General features: G+C 36.5%; 4 protein-coding genes across 4 annotated transcripts; 2 read left to right on the top strand and 2 right to left on the bottom strand.

Moving 5' to 3' along the window:
• Positions 1–40: 40 nt before the first annotated feature.
• On the bottom strand, positions 41–7,417 carry LOC136279505 (cadherin-7-like). Its single transcript, XM_066163434.1, has 12 exons — positions 7,348–7,417; positions 5,872–5,943; positions 5,167–5,306; positions 4,907–4,975; positions 4,494–4,583; positions 3,905–4,012; positions 2,841–2,942; positions 2,208–2,336; positions 1,608–1,686; positions 960–1,066; positions 183–350; positions 41–85 (listed from the first exon to the last, which is right to left on the bottom strand). The coding sequence occupies exons 1-12, from the start codon at positions 7,415–7,417 to the stop codon at positions 41–43; spliced, it is 1,179 nt and encodes a 392-aa protein (XP_066019531.1).
• A 1,347-nt stretch (positions 7,418–8,764) lies between these two features.
• LOC131798575 (nucleolar and coiled-body phosphoprotein 1) lies at positions 8,765–16,685 on the top strand. The gene is made up of 8 exons (XM_059116240.2): positions 8,765–8,883; positions 9,948–10,006; positions 10,436–10,524; positions 10,824–12,668; positions 13,602–13,651; positions 14,326–14,406; positions 15,061–15,118; positions 15,740–16,685. Exons 1-8 carry the CDS (start codon positions 8,773–8,775, stop codon positions 15,838–15,840), a joined length of 2,394 nt encoding a protein of 797 aa, XP_058972223.2. The 5' UTR covers positions 8,765–8,772; the 3' UTR covers positions 15,841–16,685.
• Positions 16,686–17,813: 1,128 nt separating this feature from the next.
• Positions 17,814–24,586, top strand: LOC131798206 (alpha-1A adrenergic receptor-like). Its single transcript, XM_059115864.2, has 3 exons — positions 17,814–17,981; positions 22,044–22,231; positions 22,701–24,586. The coding sequence occupies exons 2-3, from the start codon at positions 22,048–22,050 to the stop codon at positions 23,504–23,506; spliced, it is 990 nt and encodes a 329-aa protein (XP_058971847.2). The 5' UTR covers positions 17,814–17,981; positions 22,044–22,047; the 3' UTR covers positions 23,507–24,586.
• Positions 24,587–24,726: 140 nt separating this feature from the next.
• On the bottom strand, positions 24,727–27,881 carry LOC131798217 (ragulator complex protein LAMTOR3-A). Its single transcript, XM_059115874.2, has 7 exons — positions 27,773–27,881; positions 27,650–27,684; positions 27,473–27,531; positions 26,687–26,760; positions 25,794–25,853; positions 25,070–25,133; positions 24,727–24,888 (listed from the first exon to the last, which is right to left on the bottom strand). Exons 1-7 carry the CDS (start codon positions 27,779–27,781, stop codon positions 24,815–24,817), a joined length of 375 nt encoding a protein of 124 aa, XP_058971857.1. The 5' UTR covers positions 27,782–27,881; the 3' UTR covers positions 24,727–24,814.
• Between the last annotated feature and the right edge of the window lie 87 nt (positions 27,882–27,968).

Genomic DNA, 27,968 nt, shown 5'->3' with positions numbered 1-27,968 from the left:
CAGTACTCTAACAAAGCCTTTAAACCCGAAATCAAAAGTGCTACAAGGCCACTTTGTCACCCACAATGAAATCATATTCCACTGACTGTACAGAAACGACAGGTTTTTTTTAATCCTCACAAAACGAAATCTAAATCGGATCAGTAAGAGAGGTTACTGAGAAAATATCAGTGCGACTTTACCTCGTCTTTATCCACAGCTGTAACTCTCATAACCGTCATCCCAAGTGATGCGTTTTCCAGAATCTCTCCTGAATAAGGTGCGTCGATAAATACAGGAGGGTTGTCATTTACATCCTTCACAGTTATCTTTACGTTCGCATAAACTGGGTTTTGATGAGTGGAAGTGGCCTGCAAGACGAAAATTGTAAAAAAATTTGAGTTAAATTGAGAATTTTCCAGTCTCTTCATCGCACTCGTTTTTGTGATGCAAAGACGCTTTCTCCGGCGTCTCGTTTCGGCACATTTTCGAAACAGCTGCGAAGGAGAAAATGAAAACAGAGACAATGCCATGTAGATTTGTGGTGACTTTGTGTTTCACATCTCAGTGGCCAAGCCAGTCCTCTTCAGGCACAAGAGACATTGTTGTTAAATTGGAAACATGCTGTATTTAGCAGACTGGGGATAGATAAACTGTCCACTAAATTGACATCAATATGGAATGATAAATTGATGATGTCAGCAGCCTAGTGGTTTACACCTATAAGGCTGCTCTACATTGGGACCCAGAGAGAAAGAGAGCGAAGGGCCGCTGAAAGATCGTGTAGCGGCGGACGGTTGAGAAGGAATGAGGCAGATGGGGAAGACTTTACGGGAAAGCAAGGGAAGTCTGATGCAGGCCCAGTCGAGGTGGATGAATCGCGTTGTTGCTTCGTGCACCAACTGAGGCCAGAGAATGAATGATGACGCAAGTGAATGGACCTAACTAGTCAGCCAGGACATTTCCAGAAAATTACTCACCCCAATTCTTAAGTTATAGGAGTCTCTAATCTCTCTGTCCAACGAGCCATTCACAGTTATCACTCCAGATGAGCCCAGAATGGTAAATACGCTGTTGGGGTTTGTATCTTAAAGAGGAAAAATAAGATAAACTCAATCAATACAGAAGAAGTCTTTCCGCACCAGGGAATGGGTGAAAATCATTATTATGCAGCGTTTAGGAACTTGATACTAAAGATGAACCCTGCTTAGGTTATATCATCCAAACGTCAGTCATCGATCAGTACCAACCAAAAGAGGATGACATTCAATCCTCTCTTGTAACAAAACCATTCATTTTCAGGATCAATGTCACCCAGGCGATCGGACAACATTATCAAATATTTTTCTTGATATAGCCTACAAGACGCGTAAGTAGTCATCAAAGATCATCGTATGTATGATTCTCAGTCTGGTCCGTGTTTCCGTGTTCAAGATTTTAAGCACATGGGGAATCAGTCGTCGCCTATAGAGGATGAAGGGGGACTATGGAAAATTGACTGCCGACTAACTGCCAATGTGGGAGGACATACGAATGCCGCAAGGCCTTTTGGGGAGATCAGGTAAATTTTATCGTGACACAAGAAAAGTCCTCCCGTCGATAAATAACAACCGCAACCGGTTCCTTACCTGTATCTATGAAGTATTCCACTGGTGCATCCAACATCTTATCTCCGTCACGTGCTGTAACAGCCGTGACGTAATAACCCTATACAGCGCAAAGACAATTTCAGTATAAGTATGTCAAGGTAATTCTCTGGTATTTATAATTAGTAAAGTGTGTACATCAAAAAATTGTGGAGGAAGAGATCACCGTGAAGTAGGTTTATCAAGATACATATTTCTGAAAAACAAATGACTTATCATCTGAGTGGATGAAGACTCTTCTTTATATCAAATGCTGAATTAGAATAGAGCAGAGAAGCAGCCCCTGCTTTCCCGCGAAGTCCGTCGTGCGAATAAAAAAAAGATCAGTGAAAAAAAAAAGTTGACGTTAGCGCGCCCAGCAGAACTCTGGGAGAGAGGTGCACGAAAAATATCTGCGAGGCAGGTTAGCATCAATTTTTTTTGACTGATTTTTGTTGTTGTTGTTATTATTATTATTATTATTATTATTATTGAAATTAGAAAAAAAGAGCGTTCTTTCAGTTTATCCAGAGTTGAGTTTGTGCATAACAAATACAACTTGGAATTAGTATCAAAACACCTATCTAAAAATTCCGTCCTGACCTTAGCTGCATTTTCTGGCACTTCTGCTTCGTATGAAGAAGGAGAAAATTCGGCCGGGAGATCATCAGCGTCATCAATGAGAATATTCAGTGTTGTGCTTGAGTTAAGTCCATTGCCTGGCCCGTTGTCCTAAAGCAGATTGATGAAAGAAATGCAATAAATCATGTCCAATTTCAGAGGAGTGCTTTAGATTGGTTGTCGTCAGTAAAACCAAACCAAAGGTAATCACAACAGCCAATCAGACTAAAGGAACATGTTTCATGGAGCCCTTGAAAACTCAAAGTAAACAAACAATAACCGACTACAAACGCGATAAAACACGAATTACAAGGTTTTTGTTGGTTTTAGTTGGCATGCAAAACCAGTAAAATTCATCGTGCGATCCCCATCAAACTGCAATCCTAAATTACAGCAACTCCTGATTGCTTTTGCTACAAATGGCTAAGGCAGCTTAGAGCAACTTAAAAAAATTAATTGTGTCTGCTTACTACAAGATTTAATTTAGGAATGAATGGCATACATTTTGTAAAGGGATCTGTGCTTTTTTTTGTTGTTGTTGTTATTGAAGTGGCCCAAGATAATGGAGTTGAGCTTATATCGTTTACGCTTGTAAATAAGTGAGACTCGACTAACCTTTGCAAGAATTTTCAGTGTGTAGTTATTGATCGACTCATAATCCAACTTCTTGGTGACAACTACACTGCCACCATATAACTCGATGTAAAATTTGTCTCCCTGAATAGGAAAAAAATACCCAAGTCATTGACTGGACTGCAAACTGATAGTGGTTTGGATTTGGTCCTCTTCTTTGTCGCATAAAACAGGTGGCCGTGCGCAAAAACGGCAAAAATCGGCATTACATATACTTTTAAATTAAAATTACGCCTGCCGTGCTAGAAAAATTGTCAATCGAAACAAAATGAATAAAGCTTTTAAAGAACTGTATAAACACTTTACTACTTCTATCATTAAAGATTGATTTTTTGGCAGTAAAGTTTCCGCTTGTACCTTCCCACCAGAGGTAAAATGTAGGTAAACTGTGTTTAAGCGATTTTCACCGTAGTTTTATCTCATGGAAGACATTTTAAAAGGCTGTGAAATATTTTTTAACTCTTTTACCTAGTTTTTACATGATTTTTCACAAGTTCGTGAAGCCTACGTGTTGAAATATTGTACTTAAGCATGCGCTTTAGAGCCTTTTAGGGCTATTTTTAGGGCGATTTGTGACTAAACCTGTGACCCAGATTTTAAACTAAAGCCTCTTACGAAGCAAGTTTGAATTGCTATGAAAGCAGTATCTTTCGATTAGTTAATAATATACATGAAAAAATCACGCGCTTCTTATTGGCTTAAAACGAATGCATTCTCAGGTAACAAGAGTGCAAAGTTGTAAGACGGGTGCAAGTTACAAATACAAATGCATGCTTTCAAAATTTCGTCTGTCTTGGCTTTCTACAATGTTTTTTCATGTACATTATTAACAAGTAATAACATGATTTCTCCTGTAATTTGGTGTAATGTAAAAATTGGTAAATTTTTCAAAGACTACACATTGCACTTGCCCTACGGACTCGTGCAATTTTGTTGTCTTTGGAAAATTTACTCGTGGTCATTTACATCAAATTGCATTCGAAATCATGTTATTAGTCATACTAATTGTAATGCTAATCATTACTACGATTAACCAGTGTACCTACCACATTTCCATCTACGATTGTGAACGTGAGAAGATCCTTCGCTGGTGGGTCCGGCATATCCGCATCAGTTGCTGTCACAGTAAAAATTGTGCTGCCTGAACTGACGTCCTGCAGTTAAAAGAGAGTTTTCTTGAAAACGTTAAAAAGGAACTCAAACGCCCCTTATAATTAACTTCACGAGACACAATCTGTATAGTTGTTGTCTAAGAGTGCCGGACGGAGAAATATTTGGCTCATTAGAATTTCTTCTTTTCAAGCTAAGCCCTTTAGGCAAGTCACAGAAATCAGCGAAAAAACAATTTCAATTCGGCGCAGTGGAAACAAAGATCTTGCTTCACTAACTTATTTTTCCTGAATTTGCACAAATAACTAAGCCGTGAAAGAGGGGTGCATATAATTTTAAAGAGAACGTTATCTGATGCAAATCAAGCTTGCCCCTTCCCGTACGTCTTCGCGCATTCTCAGACCAATTTTTTTCGCGTTTCTTTCCTAAAGGATCTTAAAAATTACATTCGTACAAGCCTGAAATGGCTAGAAATATGAAAACGTTTTCTTTGTGATTTTTTTATGTTATAGTGTCAAATCTCACCTCGCTGATTCTTTTTTGGTAAGGAGCATTCTGAAAAACAGGTGTGTTATCGTTGATGTCCTCTATAGTAATCGACACCGTCGCGGAAACCTGAGAAGATCACACATTCGAAAAAAAGTCGACTGAGAGGAAAATATACATTGATTTTCATAAAAGTACAGCAAATATGATGCTTCCTCAATTATTTTTGACCCAAATTTGTTTGTTTTCCCCGGCTTTGTGTATGTTTTACATTTTTCTGCTTTACTTTTCTTCATTTTTGTTGCTCCTTTTACCTTATTTTCGATCACTATGAATTGATTGTTCTTCCACTCCCATTTTTAATCATGTACTTGTTAGCTTGTTTTCTAGTATGGGCTATGTCCGCTAATTTGTTTCTTTGTTTTGTTTGCTCTGATTCAAAGCTGACCTACCTTCGCCTGAGGTCCATTGGCATCATCGTAAGCGTACACTGTGAATTGAATACTTTGAACAAGAGAAGTCTGTTTTAAAAGAAAAATAGACAGAAAAACACACCAAGTAGGTCATCGTTGCATTTCTTGATTTATTACTGATTACATTTCCTCTACTTAGGTATTTCCGAGATTGAAAGCAAGCATTTGTTTTATCAGTAAATCTCAAAACGCATAGACCTTTTTAGAAAGAAACTGAGAATTTTTCGATGCAGACCCACCTCTCTGTCGATGCTTATATTAGATGTTATCCACCCACTAGATTGGTCGATGCTGAATTTTCCGTTGGCGTCTGAGCCAATTTCATAACTGATCGTATTTCCTTCTGTATCTGTGGCAGATACTTGAGTCACTCTGGTGCCTGAGAAATAATAACTTAGGTTCTAAACTTTTCTATATCAAATCATACTCTTGCAGGAAAGACAAAACTTCGGAACAGTTTTACTAAAAGTAAAAACAAAATCAAAGGAGCACACTACAAAACTTCAAGACCGAGCAAAAATAATCACGAATGACGAAAGACGTGAATTTTGGGTATTCAGTATTTTGGAAGAGGGGTTCGTTTCCATTATTGTGTTTGGTTATAGAGCTTAAGAATTTAATTATAGGGTACATTTACTGGTAAAATCTAACCATTTCACAGGATTCTGGTTAGTGTAGCAATGCTGCATTCAACACGAACTTTTCATTAAATCATGCACGCAAAAATGCATGCAATGCACCGATACATACGTAGAGAAATTTATTGCTAATTGAAATAGCGAAAAAAACATAAAGTTTGTGCATGTAAGGCAGTGATAAAAAATAGTGACTATATAAATTAGCAGTTTTGTCATGCAGAAATGTGAAAGTCCTCTTAATGAAGACTTGGTGCTTGCAAGAAACAACACCTCATTTTATGGATACCCTTCTTGCCTATAACTTACCAATGGGTTCTTCCTCTTTAAATGTTACAATAAACTGATTTTCACTGAACTTTGGCCTTTGATTGACCTGAGCTGAAAGAAAGGAACCAACGAAAAATAACGTATAATTTTCAGAAACGTTTTTCATGATTGCAAAGTAAACTAACATTGAAAGGCGTCCATTCTACTTCCTGAACTGCCTCGACTCTCCCAAAAGTAATCGATCAGTAATTATTTCTCCTTCCATTTTCAACACTGTGTCCAGCAGAAAGGCGATGAGAAGAAAGAAAAATATCAACCAGAGAATGTTTGTTTGATTTGCCTCTAAATTCTTAGAACTAAAATTATCCGAAATGTATAACAGACAGTAAGGAGAGTTGAAATAAAGATCATAGTTGTGAGGGAATCAAAAATGACAGTTATAATAATCAGGCACGGTCATCACTAGCTATTAAACCATTTATTTATAATTTTGGCTCAAACGCCACCTTCTTTACAGATTTTTCACCAAAAATTAAGGCCTGTTTTAACGATTAAAATCACTTTAATCTCGATACACAATTGCAATAAACATAGTTCGAAAAACATTTTGAGATAAGAAGATGAGACTTTTCAAAGATCATGAGTTGTTCAGTCTCAAGTTCGCCTTTTCTCTCTACTCAAAGCTTACTTTGGTAGAAGAAGATTTTTTCGGCTCTGAAACGTGAGGCCTGTTTCATTTTTCAGTATTCACAATTGAATTAAATAAATCAATCAACAGGGTTAGCATCCACACCTCCTGGATACCATTTAAACGCTACTACCCACCGAGTAACAAAGCCCTGAAATTTGGGAGCGAGGCAAATTTTTTTGGGTTCTTTGTGTAAAATGAATTCTATTTGGACCTGCGCATGATAAACAGGTAAAGAATGATCCTCGCAGGTGAACTGCGAAAAAAATAGTAAAAAAAAAAAATACAGGAAAGAAAGCTGCAATAATTCCGACTTCCATGGGTTTCGAACCCGTGCCTCAGAAGCCATTTGTTTTTGGTGAAGAAAATTTTCGAGGGTTAATTTCTTTACCTGTTTTAATTATTTCAATGCTATTGCTTTGATTTTCTTCTCCAAGTGATCTTAAATCTTTTCAAATAACATCACTGATCGCGCTGGAGAAGTTATGGGTGAAAATTATTTTTCACCAAACTTTTTATCATGAATTTTTGAATGAATATTGTGAACAGAAAACATGTGGAAGAATTAAAATAGACAGCACCTTAAAGTAAAAGGAACTTGATCAGGACTAAACTAACGTTTAGGCAAACTTAGTTTTAACTCTGATCAACAATGAAGTGTTTTCTAATCATACATCTAACAGACGAGGAGCCCGAACGGGAATAATGTTTTAGTTCTTTTACGTGGAAATATACTCCTCTTTGCTGAAGAATACCTTCAACTGAAATCAAACACCCTCATCTTCGTTAATAAACTTCATCAGCACCAAAACAAACAACGTACGTACCTTGAAGACGCTGAGCCTTATAGAAAATTGAAATCAACAGCAGACGTAAGAATTGTGCTGTGAGATACATTTCTGCAACTCGTGAAGGTCTCGATAGAGGTTTACATGAAATCAAATCGAATTAATCCCTTCGGCCTAGAAGTATTTTTCAGTTTTCCTAACACTGTTAAATTACGTTTACAAAATTCTTGAAAAATTATGTCATTGAAGTTATCCTTGGAAACAGCTTGAGGGAGGCATCACCACGTAATCGGTAACAAACCGCATTCGACTGATAGGTTACTGCGACAATAGTGTATCACTTAGCGTCTGATAATTATTGGTCTAAACTTGAAATAAATACCTCTGTTTAGAAATGATATAATGCCACCAATTTGAACAAAAGAGTTTTAAAACTTCCTTGATAGAGCTAGTGTTTGAATTTGGAGTTGACTCATTTACAATAAAGGGAACACGAAACAGAGAATTTGAAAAAAAAAGTTCACCTCGCGATGAAGACATTTGTTTGTTTTTTCTTTTCTTTTTTATCGCACTTCCTTTTTTTCGTTTTTTTAGAAACCATGAATAATTGAAGATGTTTAATTATTTATCGTAATGAATCATCAAGCTCGTAATCATATCCCGCAGCGCAGGGTTTTAAATCGTGATTAACAAACAATTATTTATGTTGAAAAAGAGAATAATTGATGTCCTTTATATAAAGGGTATAACAATCTCTATACCTTCCTTACATCAACAGATTTCACAACTGAGAATCTTGCTTCGAAAATTAATCTGTCTCTACATAGATCTATATAATAACACGATCCGATTTGATTTGATTATCGGTTTTGGTTTCAATCGGTTTGAGGAATATGGCAAAATTAATTCCAAACTTTCAGGTCGTTTCATTCATTGCGCTGAAAACGGATTTTGCTGCGGTACTAGAATTCACCTTTCTGCTGTGTTTCACATGAAGCAAACGAAATAGGATATAGCGGAAGCCACTTGTATAGGTTGGTTTGGAAACAAAATGATTAATGATTAATTTTTCCGCCGTTTTGTACTGAGCGGAAGCATGCCTACGAACAGGTAAGATTCCCGTATAACCCTTCAGCCTAAAATCTCACACCTCCCTTACCAACGCCTCTTAGGGTCAGTTGACACATGAATATGCGGATTTAATGATTGATTACTAAATAGCAGAAAAATATTTTGGTAGGATTTTCCAGGTAGACCTATGAAGTTGGCAAGATGTGTGGATCTATTAATTTCCCTGGTTATAGTACCGGCTCTAAGGGTGAATCATATCCATCAAGATCTTCAAAAGTCTCTGGCGCCAAGCATTCGAGTACCCATAGTCCTCTATTGCGCTCACGTGATCAGTGAACGATTGTTTTTTAAAACGAGTGGCTCTAGGTACTAGTGTACAAAATAGTGGCTAAGATGGCGAGCTCTGCGAGTGTTCCAAGTGATATATATCCACATATTTACTCGTTTTTATTGCAAAACAATCTGCTCAAAACCGCCAAAGCTTTTAAAGCGGAGACATTAGTGGTAAGTCTGTCTTCCTTGAGATAACTGATTTATAAATCGCTCTGCTGAGTGGATTGTTTCTCTTAATGTTCCGCAAATTTTAAAGAGTTGTACACGTGCATGTATCGAAAGGAAGTTCTGTGTTGTTACCGACATGTTGCTTTACTTCTGACGATATGTTGAACAAATCGAAAAACGGCGATGATAATGACATGCTAGCAGAAATTACAGGAATCAAACTGCACTGTGACCGTTAGATTTTCAACTTTCCTTGATAAATTTACTGATTATGTTGTGAACACAGTACACGTGCATGGCACGATGAAATTGCGAAACTGCTGTCAGTGTTAGGTTCGACAAACGTTGTCTTTTAGCCTCTCCGATCTGATTCTTTGACGAGAAAGACCACGCGCCCAAGCGCACCTACAAAACAAATACTATACCTTGGCAAATATTTTTTGTATGATACAATTGCACTTTAAGATGTACGGGCTTATTTTCCCTCTTTCGATTTACGGATTGTCGATTACATGTAATCAGAAACATTAAATGCAAAGAGCCCTCTAACTTTTAGATTTTATATCAGTGGCTCTCAGTTCAAAACTGTCCATGTGCAGTTGTCAGTAGAATGTCACTGGATTAGGCCAGTGCCTTACATACTGGGCCTTTCATACAGTGCCTTTCGTTACAGGGCCCAGCCATAAAAAAGGCAGATTAAGCCAGTCATCGGATAAATATCTATCCTGCAGATAAGTAATAGCAACACATACTCTGCTATCCACCACAGAAAGAGTTATCCCGTGGATAGCGCTATCCAACCTTCAAACAACTGGGGCTAGGCTTTTATCTCCTTATCCAGTCCTTGTGATCAGTTTCATGCAAAGCAATATTTTCCAGTTCGCTCAGCTCATTACCACTTCAGCAAAATTCCTTAATTAAATCTTTTATTTTTTCCTCTTGTCCTGTTACTGTGGCCCATACTACTGGAGTTCACAGCTAAGATTGCCTTTGCATGACTGAGCATCCAGCTTGGTAACACTGTTTCTTTAAAGCTCTAGACTTACCTTGTTTCTTCTTTACAACAGGATTTATCTCAACCTCTTCAAGAAAGTGATATCCTTGAATGGTTTAAGGCATTCTTAAGGTGAGAATTAACTGTATTTCTTCAACCTAGCAAAGACAATATGGTTGGCTAGAGTATTTTAGGGAAGCTAATAATTTGGGAATGTTGTCATTAATTAACCTTTTCACTACTATGACCTCATTATTAAATCTCTTTACAGTCTGCCATACAATTCCCCTAATGCTAGTGGGGAAAATTTGGTTTTGGATCAACTAATAATTTCCTAACAGATAATTTTCTCTATTCCTTATTCTTGTCGGCTTGATGTTGTATTGATATTGTAAGGAGAAATTGTGTCTTGGTCACTCGTGGGAGTTAATTAGAGGGTTAAGTATCCCATCCTAAAGTAGCAGAAGTTCATTGCTTATAAAAGTAGAAATAGAAACTTTCGCTATTTTTGCATTATAATATATATAATTTTATATTTTTTGTGGTTGTTTGTTTCTTTAGGTCTAATCAAGCTCCTGTGAAAAGAAAATTGAATGGAACCAGTAAAGAACCAAAATCGAAACGTCAAAAGACCCAAAAATCAAGTTCAGGTGAGATACTTGTTATTTTTTTTTATTTTGGTTAATAGAAGTGCAGTTACATGACATGATGGGTTACGTGCTGTTGTCTGTGGTTTTAGAAAGCAATGTGCAGCATAGAAAATATCTGGTGCTGGCAAATTGAAATAGTGCCTGTTAGTTCTTATTTAGACTGGTTAAGTCCCAAAATTGATGAATGTCAAATTTATTTAATAGTTAATGTCAGTAATTTTTCATTTCCAAAAAAATTTATTCAAATGAATTTTGGCTTCTTTGTGATACTGTTGTAATCTTTTCTGTTTTTGGAACAGAGTCATCTAGTTCTCAAGATTCAAGCTCTGATGAAGATGAACCAGCAAAACCAGCAGCAAAAGTAATTGAAAAACTTGAAAACAAACAGGCCAAGTCAAAAGATGAAAGCTCCACTGAATCAAGCTCTGACGAAGATAGAGAAAAAAAGACAGCACCTGTTAAAGGTACAATCAAGAAAACAAAGCCCAAAGATGAAAGCTCTTCTGAATCAAGTTCAGAGGAGGAGGAAGCAGCTAAAAAGGCAACTTCAACAAAAGTAAGCGAAAAAACAGTGAGCCAGAAGAAAAAACAAGAAGATGATACCTCATCTGAGTCAAGTTCAGAGGAAGATGAAGCAGAACAAAATGTGACCCCTGCAAAATTTGATAAAAAAACAGCAAAGAAAAAGCCAATACCCAAAGATGAAAGCTCTTCTGATTCAAGTTCAGAGGAAGAAGAAACTGAGAAAAAGGCAACTCCAACAAAATCAAACAGTAAAACAGCAAGTCAGAAGAAACACCAAGAAGATGAAAGTTCATCTGAGTCAAGTACAGAGGAAGAAGAAACAGAGAAAAAGGCTACTCCAACAAAAGCAAACAGTAAAACAGCAAACCATAAGACAAAACCAAAAGATGATAGCTCAGCTGAGTCAAGTTCAGAGGAAGAAGATGCAGAAAAAAAGAAAACTCCTTCAAAAGTGAGTGGAAAACCAGTAAACCACAAGGCAAAGCCAAAAGATGATAGCTCAGCTGAGTCAAGTTCAGAGGAAGAGGAAACTAAAAAAAGAATAATTCCTACTAAAGCGAGTGGAAATAAAGCAAACAAAAAGACAAAGGAAGAAGATCAAAGCTCATCTGAGACAAGTTCAGAAGGAGAAGAAACAGAAAAGAAAGCAACTCCAACAAAACAGAGTGGAAAAAAAGCAAAGCAGAAAAAAAGTAAACCAAAAGATGATGTTAGCTCATCTGAGTCAAGTTCAGAGGAAGAGGAAACAGAGAAAATAAATAAAGTAGATAACAAAAATAACAACAAGAAAAAGGGAGACAGTTCTTCACAATCTAGTTCAGACGATGATGAACCAGCTAGCAAAAATACAAAATCAAAAAAGGAAAAGCTGGAGAAAAGCAAAGAAAAAGAATCATCAGATGACAGTTCTAGCTCAGACGAAAGTATGGAGATATCAGTTGACACATCAAAAGTAGCAAAGTCTACAAGTTCTTCCACTGAATCAGTGAAAAAGGGAGATAAGGATGATGAGAGTATGGACACAGACGATGAAAGTTCAAGCTCAGATGAAGAAGAAAAGGCTAAGAAAGTTAAGAACATAAAAGGTGCAAAAAGACAACAACATGGAAGGGCTGCATCTTCAGATGAAAGTTCCAGCTCAGATGATGAAGAGGACACTTCAAAAGTTAAGAATATGAAAGGCACTCCAAAACAACAAAATGGAAAGGCTGCATCTTCAGATGAAAATTCCAGCTCAGATGATAAAGAGGACACTTCAAAAGGTAAGAACATGAAAGGGACTCCAAAACAACAAAATGGAAAGGCTTCATCTTCAGATGAAAGTTCCAGCTCAGATGACAAAGAGGAGACTTCAAAAGTTAAGAACATAAAAGGGACTCCAAAACACCAAAATAAAAAGGCTGCATCTTCAGATGATAGTTCCAGCTCAGATGATGAAGAGGAGACTTCTAAAGTTAAGAACATAAAAGGGACTCCAAAACACCAAAATGAAAAGGCTGTATCTTCAGATGATAGTTCAAGCTCAGATGATTCTGATGAAGGGGACAACAATAAATTGAATGGAGTGTCCAATTCCACAAAGAGCAAAGCCAAAAAGGGCACAGCTGATGAGCCACAAGGTAGTTATGCATGGTTTGTTCTTAGAATTGCAGTGTACTAAGTAGTAAAGATTGTCTGATTGACCTGGAAGCCAGCCTTGTGTATTGGCAACAGTTCTAATACATCCTTTTTTTGTGTGACAATGAGAGTTTTCCTTCAAAAGCCGAAAATTTGGAAAAATTCTTTTTTTACTTGGTTTCAATTTTGAAAGTCCAGGGGTTTGACTAAGAGATAACAGCTAGTTAAATTTAGCACTTTTTTTTCTCTGAAATCCATAATATTAACAGCAACAAAAATCAAATTTGAATTACATGTAGCTGCCTATTTAGCAGTTTTTGCCATTTACTTGATACCTTGATGAAGAGGGGGGTGAAAAGGGTTTTGCATGATGGGGTATTAAGTGGTTTCAATTTTCATGAATTGTGAAAATACCAAATTAAAACCCCTTGAACAGTGAATTTCTTGCTTTTAACAATACTTGAGCCTGAAAGTTGTTTATCCAATTTCTCCTGAAGAGTCATTTCTACTATTTGATGGACATGGAATGTGTGCAAGGTCCTCCCTATAACTCCCTATAACTCCCTATAACCCCCTTAATAAACCCCTGAAACTTAAAGATTTTTTTCCAGTTCAAAATTCTTAAGGATGCTTGATTTTTATTGACAATGAAAATGTTACTTTTTGGTATATTGGTGGAGAACTAACAAAAGAGTCAAAACAAAATTCTTATAATGCAACTGACAAACCAAGTTGTTTTTGTACACAAGGCTGTTGATACTCTTATTTTTGCATCAGGTTAACAATTGGTCTTTTGTTAATTGTTTTAACACCTCCTAGAAGTCAATGTACAGTTTGCACACATGCCTGACTTGACAGTGTCAGTTATGGGTCATAATCCTTTTTTGACATGTAATTTTATGTAGTAATTCAGCTTTTTGAAAATGATCTTTCAGCATCTTCCACTCCTGCAGTTGCAAATTCAAAGCAGAAAGGAAGAAATCAGGTGAGACTATGAGAAACCTTGCAATAATCTCATGCAAATATTACACTTTTAGTAACTTGTGGAAAATTCGGATTTTTTGTAAGAAAAGTGTAAATGCATATTTATTTGTGTGAAGTTTGCCACATAGCCTTGCTTGGAGATTTAAGTGTAGCACTATTCAAAGATGAGTCACTAACACATCCAGGAACTAAAAACTAGTTTTCATGGTAATGCATGGTAATGGGCTACTGTGGAACTTGATTTGAGAGGCATTGTTCAGTGCAACATTAGTGCAACTGCTGCTGAGTGTTTGAAACTTTTCTTTGAATTGCATATGTGACTTAAAAAATTACCTGATGCATTATAGTGACTAACTTGTACCTTTTTCCTTTCAAATGCCAACTGTTACTCACAGTATTGACTTTTCTTAGTGCTTATTTTGAGATCTCCCTTTTTTTTTCTCATCCTTCCTTGTCTTGTTTTCTTTTCCTTTTTTTCCTCTCCTTTTTTTTTTTACTTTTTTTGTGCTCATTTTTGTTTTTCCTTTTTCTCTCTTCAATTCTTTCTTCTGTTCTTCTTTCTTTAACATTTAGAACTGACAGTAGTGCTGATACCAACAGCTGCCCACTTGAGCAATTGCAACACTGCTATGCAATTAACACAATGCTAATGTCAGTGAATCATTTTCCATTTAGATCAAAACACCTTTTAGAAGAGTTAGAGAAGAAGAAATAACAGTAGACCCCAGGTTGCAGGATAACAGTTTTGAAGCAAAGGTGAGAAAAAGAGTACAGTGTCAACAGGCACAGTCACTTTAACCCTTCAACCCCTAAGAGTGACCAGCATCTAATTTCTCCTTACATTATCACCCTGAATCACACATTAATGTGATGAGAATAAAGGAGATGATTACCAACTAAGGAAGCTCTGATTATTAAACAACTCTCCTTGTCAGTACCATAAGAAATGTTTTTGAGAGCAGTGTGGAGATTTTGAATATTAATGCTAATGTTAAGGTGTAGAGGGTGAAATACTCTCATAAGCCCCCCAGGGCTGATCAATCCTGAGGACTCCCAGACCAGGGGAATTATTAGAGGGGGTGCTTATTTTTGGATTGGTAAGGGAAAGGATTGAAAACTTTTTGAAAAGTGTTTAAACCTTGATTAGTGCAAATTGTACCGTGAACAACTTATTCCAGAGTACAGACTGGGAGGCCACTGCAGGTGTCCAAGATAAGAATCGGCTCACAAAGTTCAACCAGTTGTGTTTTAGTGGCCATTGTAAAAGAGTTTGAGTGATTAAAAGATAGATTTTCATTTCATTCTTAACCTTCTGTTGCAGTACAACCAGTGGTGTTTTAGTGGCCATTTTAAAAGAATTTGAGTGATTAAAAGATAGATTTTCATTTCCTTCTTAACCTTCTGTTGCAGTACGGATCAAGAGGAGACTGGGGCGAAAAGGCCAACAGAGACCTCAAACAAGTGAAAGGTGAGGTGAAAGTTAAAGAAAAAGGAATAGCTTACTCTTGATCATTATTTCTCAAACCACCAAAATTACTTTTGGAGGAGAAAGGGGGACTCCCTTCTATTAGCGGCCTTTGGCAAAAAGCAATTTCATAAAAAGAAGCTTCAAGCAGTCCATGAAGACTAAAATATATCCCAAATGCATCGATTTACATTTCATTTAACTTAATTGAGATATTCAGAGCAAGATGTAATTTAGATATGCAATTTTCAGAGCTTTATTTATAATCCTCAGATTTTGTTTGTCTAATTTCAACAATTATAAACCACAAACACATAGTGTGGTCTGCCTGTGCCTAGACCTCTTGGCCCTCTTCACCCACTGTTGCATTTCTCAGAAACATCTGAAATACAACATATTCTGAAGATGAAAAATGCCTTGTATTTGAATATTTTAACTTCATCAAACACTAAAAATTTTTAATTTCAATTGTGGGGAGCATTTAGGGATGCTCTCCTTTTTGGAAAATGGAATTACAACAAAAGTAGTTGCAACTAAAAAAAAAAGTCATTTTTACAATTCTCTCTTATTTTCAAGAATGGGTATGAATTTACTTTTTTAGTAACTATTTGTTTTTGTTCACAGGCAAGTCCTTTAGACATGAAAAAACCAAGAAGAAGCGGGGAAGTTATCGTGGGGGGCAAATAAATACTGGAATTAACTCAATCAAGTTTGACAGTGATTGAAAAAATGTAAAATTCTCCTCTCTTTTTTTGAAGTTGCTTTCAGACAGAGTATGTTACTGTAATTTAATGTTAATAGATATTGTAAAAAAAAAAAAAATTTCATGCAATTTAGTGGAATTCTGATACAAGCTTGCTCAGGGATGATATTGGTGTTATAACCCCAAATTGTTGTTATTTAGGGTACTTTTTATTTGTTTTTCGTAAGACCTAAACAACCAGCCAATCACAACAGCTTATGCTAGCATGAATGGGACTTAGGAGGATGTTCTCAAGATTGTTGTCTGATCTGATTTTTTTATTGTGGTGCTTAGTGCTGCTGGTTGGAATTTGTTGGGCCAAAACTAATGATTGTACATATAAAGCTTGTCTAATTAGAGCGTTCTTGTTAACAGTTAACCCTTTAACTCCCAGAAATTATCAACATGAAACTTCTCACTATAATATCCTTACATTATCCAGCAAACAGGTAATGAGAATATTCAAACTTATCAGGTATAAGTTTTTGTCTTTATGTAGTACCAAATTTTCGTGACTAATTTACAAAAAAAATAATTTTTCTTTGGGAATATTACCTCTTGGGTCATGTCTCTTGTAGAGAAAAAATTTTTCTTTGTCATATTAAATCAAAATCATGATAAAGAATCAGTGTCATTTCTTCTTGTGTATGTCAATCATCACTGCTTGGAATGAATTTTGTTTATTTTTCTCAAAGAACACGCGCATCTCTCTCAAGCAATTTTTGCTATTGTAGGCAAGTGAAAGGGACACGTCTTTAAAGAAACTGTGATGCTTCGTCGGTAGGGGATATTAATAATAATTGATAATTTTGTATGGTATGTTAATTTGGTTTTTATCACAAGAGCGGTCCTTGCTTTTCGGCGAAGTTCACCGCACAAGTATAATAAAAAAGTAACGTGAAATTGGAAGGGTCATGTTAGCGTTCCGCGTGGTTCTAGAAATGTGCGCTAAAACAATTTTTTTCATTTCTCACTTACTTTCCTTGAATCGCACGACAGTCACCTTGTTTCTTAGTTCTCTGTCCCGAACTATCCACTACACCAAGAGCGGTCCTTGCTTTTCGGCGAAGTTCACCGCACAAGTATAATAAAAAAGTAACGTGAAATTGGAAGGGTCATGTTAGCGTTCCGCGTGGTTCTAGAAATGTGCGCTAAAACAATTTTTTTCATTTCTCACTTACTTTCCTTGAATCGCACGACAGACTTCGGCGAAAAGGACGGACTGCTCTTAGTTTAACCATACCCTTGAGTGACTGAGAGAAAAGTTTGGGCACACAATTGCAATTTGCGGGGCGCAACCATCTTCGCAGTTTGTTGCATGGCGCAACAATGATCGCAGTTTCAAGCAATTAGTTGCATGGTTATTGTCGGAATTATACTCAACAGGAAGGTTCGATTAATTAATCTGTAGTTTTCCAGACAGGAAAAATTGATTTGCTGCGATTACCGAAAAACAAACTTCAACTTTGACACTGCATATAGTGTTCAACTGACCGTTTTAGTTGAGAGTAAATTATTGGCTTCAGGTTTTCTTTTTACATTAAAATTCATTTTCTTTTTTCTTTTTTTTGTTCTGTTTGTTTTTATTTTTTTTTTCTGTTAATCGGCTTTAACAACATTTAAATTACAAATATTAGCAATCAAAATGTTGAATGTAGTTTGTTAAATCAATCTACAGATCGTTCACTTCCGACGCATGGTCAGGAGAACGTTTTTGTTTCAATTTTTGAAAAAAAAATCTGGATTGATTCAAAAAGAAAAATTATTTTACCTTAACTAGAGGTAAAGGTCATGAGGCTAGAAATGAGAATCGGTTGTTAAGACACTCAAAATCCATCTAAAGAATTTAACTTAGCAATTAATGTTCCCTTAAAAAAATTGCGTAGACTAAATCTTCAAACGTGCCGACATTGCATTAAAGTGTTAACTGATTCCCAACGGAGAAAGTACATCGATGAGCTTCGTTCGAATTTGAATGTTATCCGAAGAATGTGGTATGGTTTTCCTTATGTAAAACGATAAATTTTTTTGGTCCAAAGATGATCTGGTTACTGTGTTGATACGCGAACTGCGAGATCGAGAACGAGGCGTACACTAAAAGCGCCAAGAAATTGAAAGCCACAGGTACGATAGGTTCAAACAATACTTAAGATAAAATATATACTGCTGCGTAACTTAAGCATTTGCAGGTGTAAAAATAGTGTTGCTTTAAGTCTGGAATTAGACCTGCATCGTGAGAAGGTTTACGAAATACTCAGCTTGGTGAAGAAAAATGTATTTTTCTCTCAAATGAATTCCAACAAAAGCTCTTGCTGGCCGCTCTTTCCTTCTAAGAGTACGAACTATGGATCTGGAGAAAGTTCAGAATGTAACAGAATATTATATTCTTCAAATGCAGTGATAAACTATAAGCCTTTAATCGAAACCCTCAGCACCATCGCGCAAAACTAGAGATCGATTCGTATTTGAGAAGATGCTGTTGGATTTAAGTTTACACAGCGTGCAAGGTACATAAATAATAACTGGCTTCTGTTCTCAATTTCACTTCCATTTACCAGCTAGCCATTTGTTTGTTTCGTTTTCTCAAATATTGGCTGGAAGGTGAAATTAAGACCGTAAATTGAGGCGGCTACGTTCGGAAATATTTGGGCAGCTGTTTTAAAAGTTCTATTCATTGTCCCAGCTCCTTCCGCAGCGAAAATATATGTTATTGGTGCCTTGAATATCTTGGCTGAGGTACATGGAAATCATATCCAAGGCTACATTACATTTAATTTTTAACAACGCTCAAGACCATAATATGATATCGTCTGTTTTGAATATAAAAGATTGTCCACTAAACCCAACTCAGTAGACTATTATACCTATGGCGGTTTAAGGAGGGGGGGGGGAGGGAGAGGGAGGTTGTTTATCACAAATAGCTAACTTAAGGTATTTTCAATATATTTATCAGAGGATTTGTTTTCTTGGCGAAGTAATTATTGCTATTTAGTTTACTAGTTTGTTCTTCAAGGCTTTCTTAACGATCTAGAGCAATTTTAAGTTGTGAGTGTCTCCAGATGGGATGTAGGTGTGGCAGGATAAAGATAAGACATACAACCACAGTATTCTTACTGAGAAACTCAAGGCTGTTGGCTTGGCAGGTGATATGTGGAAATGGATCAATGACTATCTCTCCAACCGTGTACAAGGGACTAGTGTAAGTGGGTCTAGATCTGATAGAATCCCCATTAGAGCTGGGGTCCCTCAGGGATCCTTACTAGGACCAAGATTGTTTGCATCTTATGTTAATGACCTCCCTGAATCTATTACCAGTGGAGAAGTCTATATGTATGCTGATGACACAACAATATATGTAGTAGGGAATACTGTTGATGAAATAACAACAGGGTTACAGGCTGTTTTGGACCAGGTTAATTCCTGGTGTCTTAGTAACAGATTGATTCTACATGAAGGTAAATCCGAGGCAATGGTCTTAAGTACTACCCCCTTCATAGGTCCTTTGAAACAGCTGAAGTGGGGTATGGACACCATTCGGTATGTGTCCTCCACCAATTGCCTTGGGGTTACAATTGATGATAAACTCTCTTGGTCTCAGCATGTTGCATTGGCTAGATCTGCATTTAATGCCAAAGTTAAAATGTTGAGACGTATAAATTTCCTATGTACATCTATCTTGGAGACTTTTTACTATAGGATAGTTATACCAAGTGTTCTATATGGAATTGCAATTTGGGGGTCTGGATCCAAGCTTAAAGATCTAGAAATGATTCACATCAGGGCTGCCAGGCTAATTCATAAGATACCAAATAGTTTTGGGGATAATGATGTACTTTCTAAGGTTGGCTGGATGCCTTTAGAGTATTTTTATAAGCTACGTATCTTAACTATTACATATAATGCTTATTATAATTTAGGGTTGCGGGAAATTAATTGTTTGGTGACCAAGAACTCTAACAGTTATAACCTAAGGAAATCCCTGAATGTTGTACTTAATAGGCCCAAAACCGAATTGGGTCGTAGGTCCTTTGCTCATAGATCTGCAGTAGCATGGAATGCACTTCCCGATAATGTTAAAGATTCTCCAAATTTATCTATTTTTAAATATAACTTAAAACAATCCAAGCAAACTGTTATGAATATTAATTTTGAAAAGGGAGGTAATGTTATACAAAACATGAAACCAAATTTTCACTATTACTAAAACTTTATGGTTTACTTGATTTATTCAACTTATAAATTTTATCATATCTGTATTTTATATAATTATAGACTAATTAGTTTAGGCAGGTCCACATCAGCTGTAAAGTTGCGCAAATTTTAACCTGCGTTATCAAATAAAGTTATGTATGTATGTATGTATGTAACAATATTTCGGTGATACTCCGAAACAAAGTACTCCTTCCAGTAACACGGCACTGGAACGTTGGGCTTTAAAACTCTTTACTGTGGCCATTTACGTTATCAACTCAGTTGATAATTCTTAATTGCCTTGTTACACTCTCCCAGCGACGCAGCACCACAGTTTCTTTAGAAATTTACCCCCTTTATTCATTAATCAATTTTTGCCGGTCCCGCACCAATTTCCTGCGCACAGTTTGAAAGGAAAATATAAGAAAACAGCTGCTGTCAAGTAAAATATGTATAGAAAATCAAAACATTTTTTATAAATCTTTAAAGGGAAGCAAAAGTAGAGGAGAAACAGAGACTGTTCGATCACAATGAATATTTAATTTAGGGTTTACAGCTGACTTTTACGCAACTGCAGATTATAATCGATGGCTTATGCGTTATTGTTTCGATTTTTGTTTGTTAAACGCATTTCAAATACCACGGCTTATTGACTTTTGTGGGATTTCTTTTAACTCTTCTGAGGCAATTTGCTTATGACAACCTGAAAGCGCGCCACTTGGCTATTACAACGTTCGCACATGCGCAGACATTGGACCGCTGGAGACTGGAACTTTACTGTTTGAAGATATTGAACGCGCTGTTTGGATAGTGGTTAATCAAAAAACTTTAAGGAAAACGAATGGTTGCTCAGTGAAGAGATAAAATATTTACTAAAAATAGAATTTCATGATATTAAAGAACAACAACTGATTCAATGTTTTTGTTTGACTTTGACCGATTAGATTAAATTTACCAAATTTAAATTAATTCCTTGTTTGCGCCTTTGTTTGAATTAATATCCCCTTAATTGCTTCTCTTTACACATCGTTATATAGCATGCATTCATTATTAGCACCGTTGAATGAATTCTGAGGTGATATTCTCTGAGTAAGGTGAAAGAACTAAAGGCCACGTATTTGAATTCAGGTATAGTTTTCCAAGACTTTTTTAACTATAATTCGTTCGAATCATCTATGCATTTTTATCACAAGGTATACCTGGTTGCCACAAATTTGCCAGTTAATTTCCCCGGATAAGTATCATTTTGAGGAGCCCAAACCTGATGATTTCTCATTTTGAATTCAGCAGGGCTTCATCATATCATAGTCTTTATTTTGAAATATCTTAGATTCAAGTCAATTGCGAGATTTAAACACCAAATTGGGTTCTAGTCTGCAAAATCAGTTTAAAAAGAATGAGATCTCTAATGTTTTTAAGTTTGGTGATATTATCAAAAAAAATGGTATACTTGAGAAGGACGTGAAGGAAGAAAAACACTGACAAAGGTAGCTTTCGACCCTCATGATTGTGATTCAATACTTCAAATGTGGATAAAGTCAGTGGGGCTATAGGAAATCTTAAACTTTTGTTTGCCCGACATATACGATAGAGAAATCGCAAAACGGTAAAGGATGTGTTTATTATCCTTGTTATGATTATAAATCAAGGATAAATGAAGTTAAATCCTTTGTTTCATGATTTAGAATCCCAATCAATTGCTCGGAGCCGAGCTATCTATACAAAGATCGCGACATTCACATGCTATACAGAATACAGTTTACATTAGGCGTTGAATTTGAATGATTCAGCGGCATCGTGATGTTTACAAGCTGGTAATCGGACAAACTACACAGATATCAAATCTGAGTGTGAAACCAAAAAAATAGAGCAAACACGCTTTAACCGTTTCTATAATCAGTTAATCAAAGTGATAATCAAATTAAAATCGCAACACAATCTTCAGTTGTGCACAAGCTGGTTTTTAACCAGAATGTTTCACTTTTTCTCTTTCAGTAAGATGGGGCTCGCAAGTGAAGCTACCCTAGTAGAAACAGTTGTTGAAGTGACCCTTCTGTTGTTTTCCTGTTGTGGGGCTGTCCTGGCAAACATCATGGTACTTATTGTTGTGGCTACAAAAGAGAAACTTCAGGCTCCAACATACTTCTACTATTTGAGTCTGGCTGTCTCCGATTTTATTTTGGGTAAGGAAGTACAGTATTGGGTTTTACTTTTGAGTTTCTTTTGTTTTCTTGTTTTTCATTTTTCGTTTTTTCTTTGTTGCGGCCTTTGTTTTATGGTGCACAATATAAGCGTCTGGATCTACCTGTAATTTGGCCAGCCAATGAATTTTATTTATGGATTTGTCTGTTTTTCATTCATTATGTCGAGTCTTTTTTGTGTTTTTCATTAAGTTATTCAGTTAAGAAGGTTGTGTAACTTGTCTATTTTTTTTAAAATAAACAAGCTACAGTGAGGTGAAACCGACAACACTCAACTGACAGCTTTGTTATGAAAACCCACTGATGACGTTTACAAATGTACTGATTCTGCGACCATGCAGACTTAGCATAAGGTGTAGAGTGAAAACAGCACACGGTCAACACATAATAGAAAATTTAACATCCAGAACATTGCCAAATGTTCCAATAATTTTTCCTTTCTTTCCTTAAGGTGTGTTTTGCATACCGCTAGTAATAGCGGCATTCGTTTTGCACCGTTGGCCAATTGGAGACATCTTGTGTCAGTTATACGCTGTTCTCATCAGCGTGTCTGTGAACTGTTCCGTTGTGACGCTGGCCATAATCAGTGTGGACCGTTATTTCGCCCTCTCAAAACCAGTGGAGAGCAGAGCCCATCTGACCTTCACCAAACGACGCTACAAACTGATCATTATCGCCAGCTGGCTGCACTCGGTGTTCTGGGCCAGCGGTCCGTTATTCAAATGGGGAAGCACAAAGTTGGACGAGTTTACACACACTTGCAAACCCGACTGGGGAGGGGAAGGGCTGGCTAATAAAACCTACGCATTGTGTTTGGCGTTTTTCGCCTTCGCAGTGCCAGTCGGCGCAATGATATACGCCTATTACAAGATCTATTGCATAGCAAGGGCTTCGAAGAGAGCCGCAGCTCGCTATGATCCCCAAAAGGAAGAGTCACCGCAAGGTGAGCGCGTTCCACTGAAAGAAAGCACTGCTACAAAACACACAAATGCTGCTGCAACTGCTGACGACAACAAAGCCCTGAAAACGGTCTTGTTGCTGATTGGTTCATTCGCTGCCTGCTGGTCGATCTACACCCTAGCAACCGTCTGGAGGATATTGGCGTCAAATTCCGTTCCCCCGTGGATTGTTCGCGTTGGACTGGTACTTACTCTCTGTAACTGCTGCATCGACCCGTTCATATATTCAATCCGAGATGAGAAGATGAAACGAGAAATCAAGGAAATGATCTGCAAGATTCTGTGCAGAAACACATGAAATCATTATCCTAAACACTACTTACCAAAGGATATTGCACTATTTGAAGACTGTGGTCTACAGGCATTAGAGATTTGCCTGCATCTAAAGCCAAATCTATTGAGAAATTACAGAGTTGATCATGTCAAAATTGTTCGCGCTCCTTTTGATTTTCCTTTCTCCAGCTATAATCCCTAAGAACCTGCCAGTCGAATTTTAAAAATAGTGAGAATTGTTTAGTCTTGTACCCATACCTTCCATGGCCAAGCGGTTGTAAGTTCCCAAGATTTACAATTACACGGTAGGACCTGGGTACGAGGTTAGCAAATAGAGTAAGGATGATGGTCTTTTTTTGAGTTGTTTTCTTAAATTTTTTATGTTCTAAAATGCACCTGGCCCAAAAGAACTAAGCTTTAGGGAAGATTGTTAAACTAAACTGAATATAACCATGCATGCACTCTTTTAAGACATCTTTAGAGCAGAGAGTATAAAGAAGGCAAGGCAAGGCAAAAAAGCATCTTTTGAGCTCTTCATGCATCTCAACACGTGAATCTTCATGCATTCACTGGTTTGAATCAGAAATGAGTGTTGTTCTTGGAGACTGGTTTAATATTCCTTTTGCCACTGTACCCTGAAATTTTTCATCATCTTTTGATGGTATTTTGCTAGTCTTGATAAATCATGGGCTGTTGCTTGTCATGTACTCTGAATCATCTGAATCATTGGCCATATCTGGCAAAGTTAGTTGATGATGCATGTCTGCCTATACTTGAAAGGTGTGTGAGAAGCACTTCAAGGGCATGTTAAAGTTATAACATTCTTTTCAGCTAGCCTTGAGTCTTACATAAGTTGCTTTTAGACCTCAACCATGGCTTGTAGGTGAACAGAAACATACCCAAATTTTGAATTTGGGCCTGTAAGGAGCCTCTGGTTAAATATTGCACAAACTTGAGAAGCAGGCCTTTTCTAATTCCGTTTCAACTGGGAAATATGTTAATTGCATAGGGGCATGGGACTCTTTGTTAGCTTGCCTTCACCCCATACACTCATGCAGCTTATGCCTCTCCTACTTGGATGATGAAAAACTAGGCAGACTATTACTGGATAGGAGTTTGCAGTTATCTCTTAAAACAAGGCATTATGCTTCAAACTGGGGTTGATTATCCCCATTTACATGATCCCTAAATAGTGATAATAACAGAACATCCATCATGAGAGAGAAAAAATGCTTTAGAATTACAAAAATGGTTATACAAAAATAATTATTTTATTTCTTAATTCTAACTTAGAGTTGCATTCTTAAATGAATATCAGTATAATATATTTGTGCTAAACACCATCCACCACAACTTTGACTGCCTTCACTATTTCAGTGAATTCACTCTCAAATCCCAGAAGAAGACCTGTAAGAAGAATTCTTATGTTAGCTTTGTTTCCCAAAGTTCATTATAGAGCCTCTCATAATCTTAACTTTACCCCCAAAGTTACCATTCAATTAGTTACAAATTCAGGCAATTCATGCTAGCTTTTAGACAACCCATACCTGGAATTTTTCCTGGAATTATGGGCTCCCAGATTACTTACCTGTGTTTGCCTGATTTGTTGCAATGATGCTGACAACCAAAGGAAGAAAACTAAAATGAACCACCTAGAAAATAAATTAATACATAAATAAATAAATAAATAGATATTTACTTTGAGCTCACTTGAAAGTTCAGTTATTGAAGATTTAAGGTGAAACCTTTGTTCTGTTTTAATTTTAGAAGATAACTAATGCCCCATTCCCATCAAACCTGAAACAGGCTTTAAAGCTATTTTGTTAACTCTTTAACTCCCATAAGTGACCAAGAACGAATTTCCCCTTACAATATCAATGCAATATCAACCAGATAAGTGATGAGAATAAAGAACAATATCAATTTGGGGATAATTAGTTGATCCAATACTAAATTCTCTGAACTAACATTGCAAGAATTTTATGGTTGACAGTGAAGAGAATAACAAATTGGGGAGTTAAAGGGTTAAGCACAGTTTAAAACCATTGTCTTCAACAAAGTGGCTGAAACTGATCTTTGGCAACCTCAAATTAAGTATTATGAAAATACAGTTTAACGAATACTTGAACTCCACCTAAAGTTCAGTACTTTTTAGGAAAAAGATTCTATGATTTTGGTCAAATTACACTAAGTTCGCCATTAAAAACTACCTCCACAATTTGTTTCCCCAATTTATTAATACACTGAATGAGGAAAAATACACTGAACAAAATATTTTTTTATTGTTATCATTTCAAAGGGCATTTTCTGACCTGATAGGATGCAAAAAAACAAACGATGCTCTTGTTTTTTGATAATCCAAGCTTGCTTGCCTGTAAATGAACACAGCAAGATGAAGATAAAAAAAAGACTCAATAATTAATGTCTTATAAATATTTCACTGAGTGCCTCTCTCAAAAGGCAACCCTCTCTTGTCTTCTCCACAAGTTGAAAGCAAAAATTGTAACATTTGATTTGTACATTTCAAAACAAGATCTTTCAGACTGGGAGGTAAAATAGGTATGATTAACAACTGTCTCATGACCAAATTATTAGGATTAAATTATTATTAAATTTACAGTTGTTTGCAGAACAGCTGTCAGGAAAAAAGACAAAGTGCCCAAACAATCTCAAAAGGTAATGTTGGTATCTGGCAATCAATGAATTTTAATAAGTGAAACAAATAATTATGGACAAAAGGACTATTGAACAGAGGGATAAATACCAACATGCATTTAAAGCAAGAGGAACAAAACAAGAAAATGATGCATTGAAGATAGTTGTAAGGTCATTTCAAATTCACTTTTGTTGAGTTTACATTGCTTCTGTCATCAGTTAGGGTCAGTTTGTTATTTTTCCTTTTTTAATCAAGTTTAGAACTAAAAGTCAGCTTTGCAAACAAATTTATTTCAGGAAACCCACTGTGCATCTTCCTTACAGTGATATTTCCTCAGATTTCCCTGCAATCCTGAGGTCAAGGAACAGTGACCTGAAACTATCCATTTTTACTTGCCTTTCAGGGTTGTTGCATGTACTTTTACGCTTTTTTCCAACAACCTTTCAGCAAAGAGGTGGATGTGTCTGATTTCTCACAGACGCTATGTTTGGAAAAACAATCGTATCTACGACAATTTGGAAAAAAATTAAATATGCCCGTCTCACTTACTTGTTCAGCTGTTGTGGAGAATGTGGAGAGAAAACTTGCTCTTAGAGCATTTTGTGGAGTTTTAGGATCGTAAACTGCAAAGTTCAAATGAAAAAAGTGGTAAGCTTCTCATTATTTTTACTTTGAAGGGCATCATGGTCAATTTTGTGGGCTAAAATGGAGATTTGGAGGGCTGAAATATCTTCTGCCTGCCTAGTGTCCTTGTTCAGACTGTTTTGTCTTCACTTTTTTCAGTTCTTATTATCTCTATACCCTTCAAAGTGATAACAATAGTAATATAGTCTGTGATTGTAGACATAAATATGTTTTGAGCCCCTCTCAGAGCTCATTATAACCCTTGCCTAATGGTTCAGGCTAGAATGACTCTGAGTTAGACCTAGAACATATTTCTATTCCTGAACATAAACTCTACTGTTTTATTCAAACTCTCAGGGACCACATAGAGGTGTAACAAGTACTAATATTTGTTTGTGAGTGCTCACAACTTCTCTTACTCTCTCCCTCTCTCTTCTCTCCTGGTGTAGGACTTTTATCACAGTTCTAACAACAAAGATATGTTTCCCTTTTAACATGTTCAGTTATATTAAACTACCATTTTATATTATAATGGGTTCTTTTTAGACAGAAAGGCAAATATTGAATGCTCAACGAGAATTATTCAGGGACAATTTTGAAATCGGTAAGCTGAAACCTCAAAGGAAATAGGGAAAACACTCAGTCAGTTGCTGTACGATTAGTTCGAAATCGAAAAAGATATTTATCAGAATAAATATTCGCATCTTTCACCTTTAATGAGCGGAACTCCATCTCTATCGGTAACCAAAATGGCAAGAATTCCTTCGTGTCTAAAAAGAAGGTGGATATTAAAACGAGATTGAGGAGAAAAAGTCACGAGACACTGGGTTAAGGACTAAATATTCAACTCACAGAAAATCAACGTTTTGGTATTTTAACAGCACTTACTTTGCTAAAAGGTCCTGAAAATAATTATGGACTCCCTAATGGCGGAAAAATCACAGAATAAGCTTTGAATGAAAAAGAATTAGCTTACAAAATTGAAAAATTGTTACGAAGATCGAGGCAGACCTCTGCCATCTCCAGTTCTTTGCCTTGTAGTGAATTGTCACCGAGGGGAGGGTAGTAATAACTTTTCTAACCTCCTACCCCTCCCTCAATCACCTCATTATTCGTCTTATATTTGCAATTATATATTTTTCTTTTTTCATTAAATAAGAAAGGTTAATTCAAATTCTTTAAATAGCATTGTTGCTTATCATTCTAG

The sequence above is a fragment of the Pocillopora verrucosa genome, chromosome 3, assembly GCF_036669915.1.
Source record: "Pocillopora verrucosa isolate sample1 chromosome 3, ASM3666991v2, whole genome shotgun sequence".
In the NCBI taxonomy this organism is placed as follows: Eukaryota; Metazoa; Cnidaria; class Anthozoa; order Scleractinia; family Pocilloporidae; genus Pocillopora; species Pocillopora verrucosa.
The sequence above is the reverse complement of the archived record's forward strand: the minus strand, read 5'-3'. Positions and strand labels throughout refer to the sequence as shown.

Bases quoted from the DNA above. Each gene is read 5' to 3' on its own strand.
- LOC131798206 (XM_059115864.2), top strand. From the start codon at position 22,048: ATGGGGCTCGCAAGTGAAGCTACCCTAGTAGAAACAGTTGTTGAAGTG. The intron at 22,232-22,700 runs GTAAGGAAGTAC...TCTTTCCTTAAG, and splicing joins TGTCTCCGATTTTATTTTGG to GTGTGTTTTGCATACCGCTA.
- LOC131798217 (XM_059115874.2), bottom strand. The intron at 27,532-27,649 runs GTAAGTGCTGTT...CCTTCTTTTTAG, and splicing joins TTTCAGGACCTTTTAGCAAA to ACACGAAGGAATTCTTGCCA. The intron at 24,889-25,069 runs GTAAGTAATCTG...TTCTTCTTACAG, and splicing joins AACAAATCAGGCAAACACAG to GTCTTCTTCTGGGATTTGAG.
- LOC136279505 (XM_066163434.1), bottom strand. From the start codon at position 7,417: ATGTATCTCACAGCACAATTCTTACGTCTGCTGTTGATTTCAATTTTC. The intron at 5,307-5,871 runs GTAAGTTATAGG...ATTATTTCTCAG, and splicing joins TAAAGAGGAAGAACCCATTG to GCACCAGAGTGACTCAAGTA. The intron at 4,013-4,493 runs GTGAGATTTGAC...TTTTAACTGCAG, and splicing joins ACCAAAAAAGAATCAGCGAG to GACGTCAGTTCAGGCAGCAC.
- LOC131798575 (XM_059116240.2), top strand. From the start codon at position 8,773: ATGGCGAGCTCTGCGAGTGTTCCAAGTGATATATATCCACATATTTAC. The intron at 13,652-14,325 runs GTGAGACTATGA...TTTTCCATTTAG, and splicing joins AGCAGAAAGGAAGAAATCAG to ATCAAAACACCTTTTAGAAG. The intron at 15,119-15,739 runs GTGAGGTGAAAG...TTTTGTTCACAG, and splicing joins AGACCTCAAACAAGTGAAAG to GCAAGTCCTTTAGACATGAA.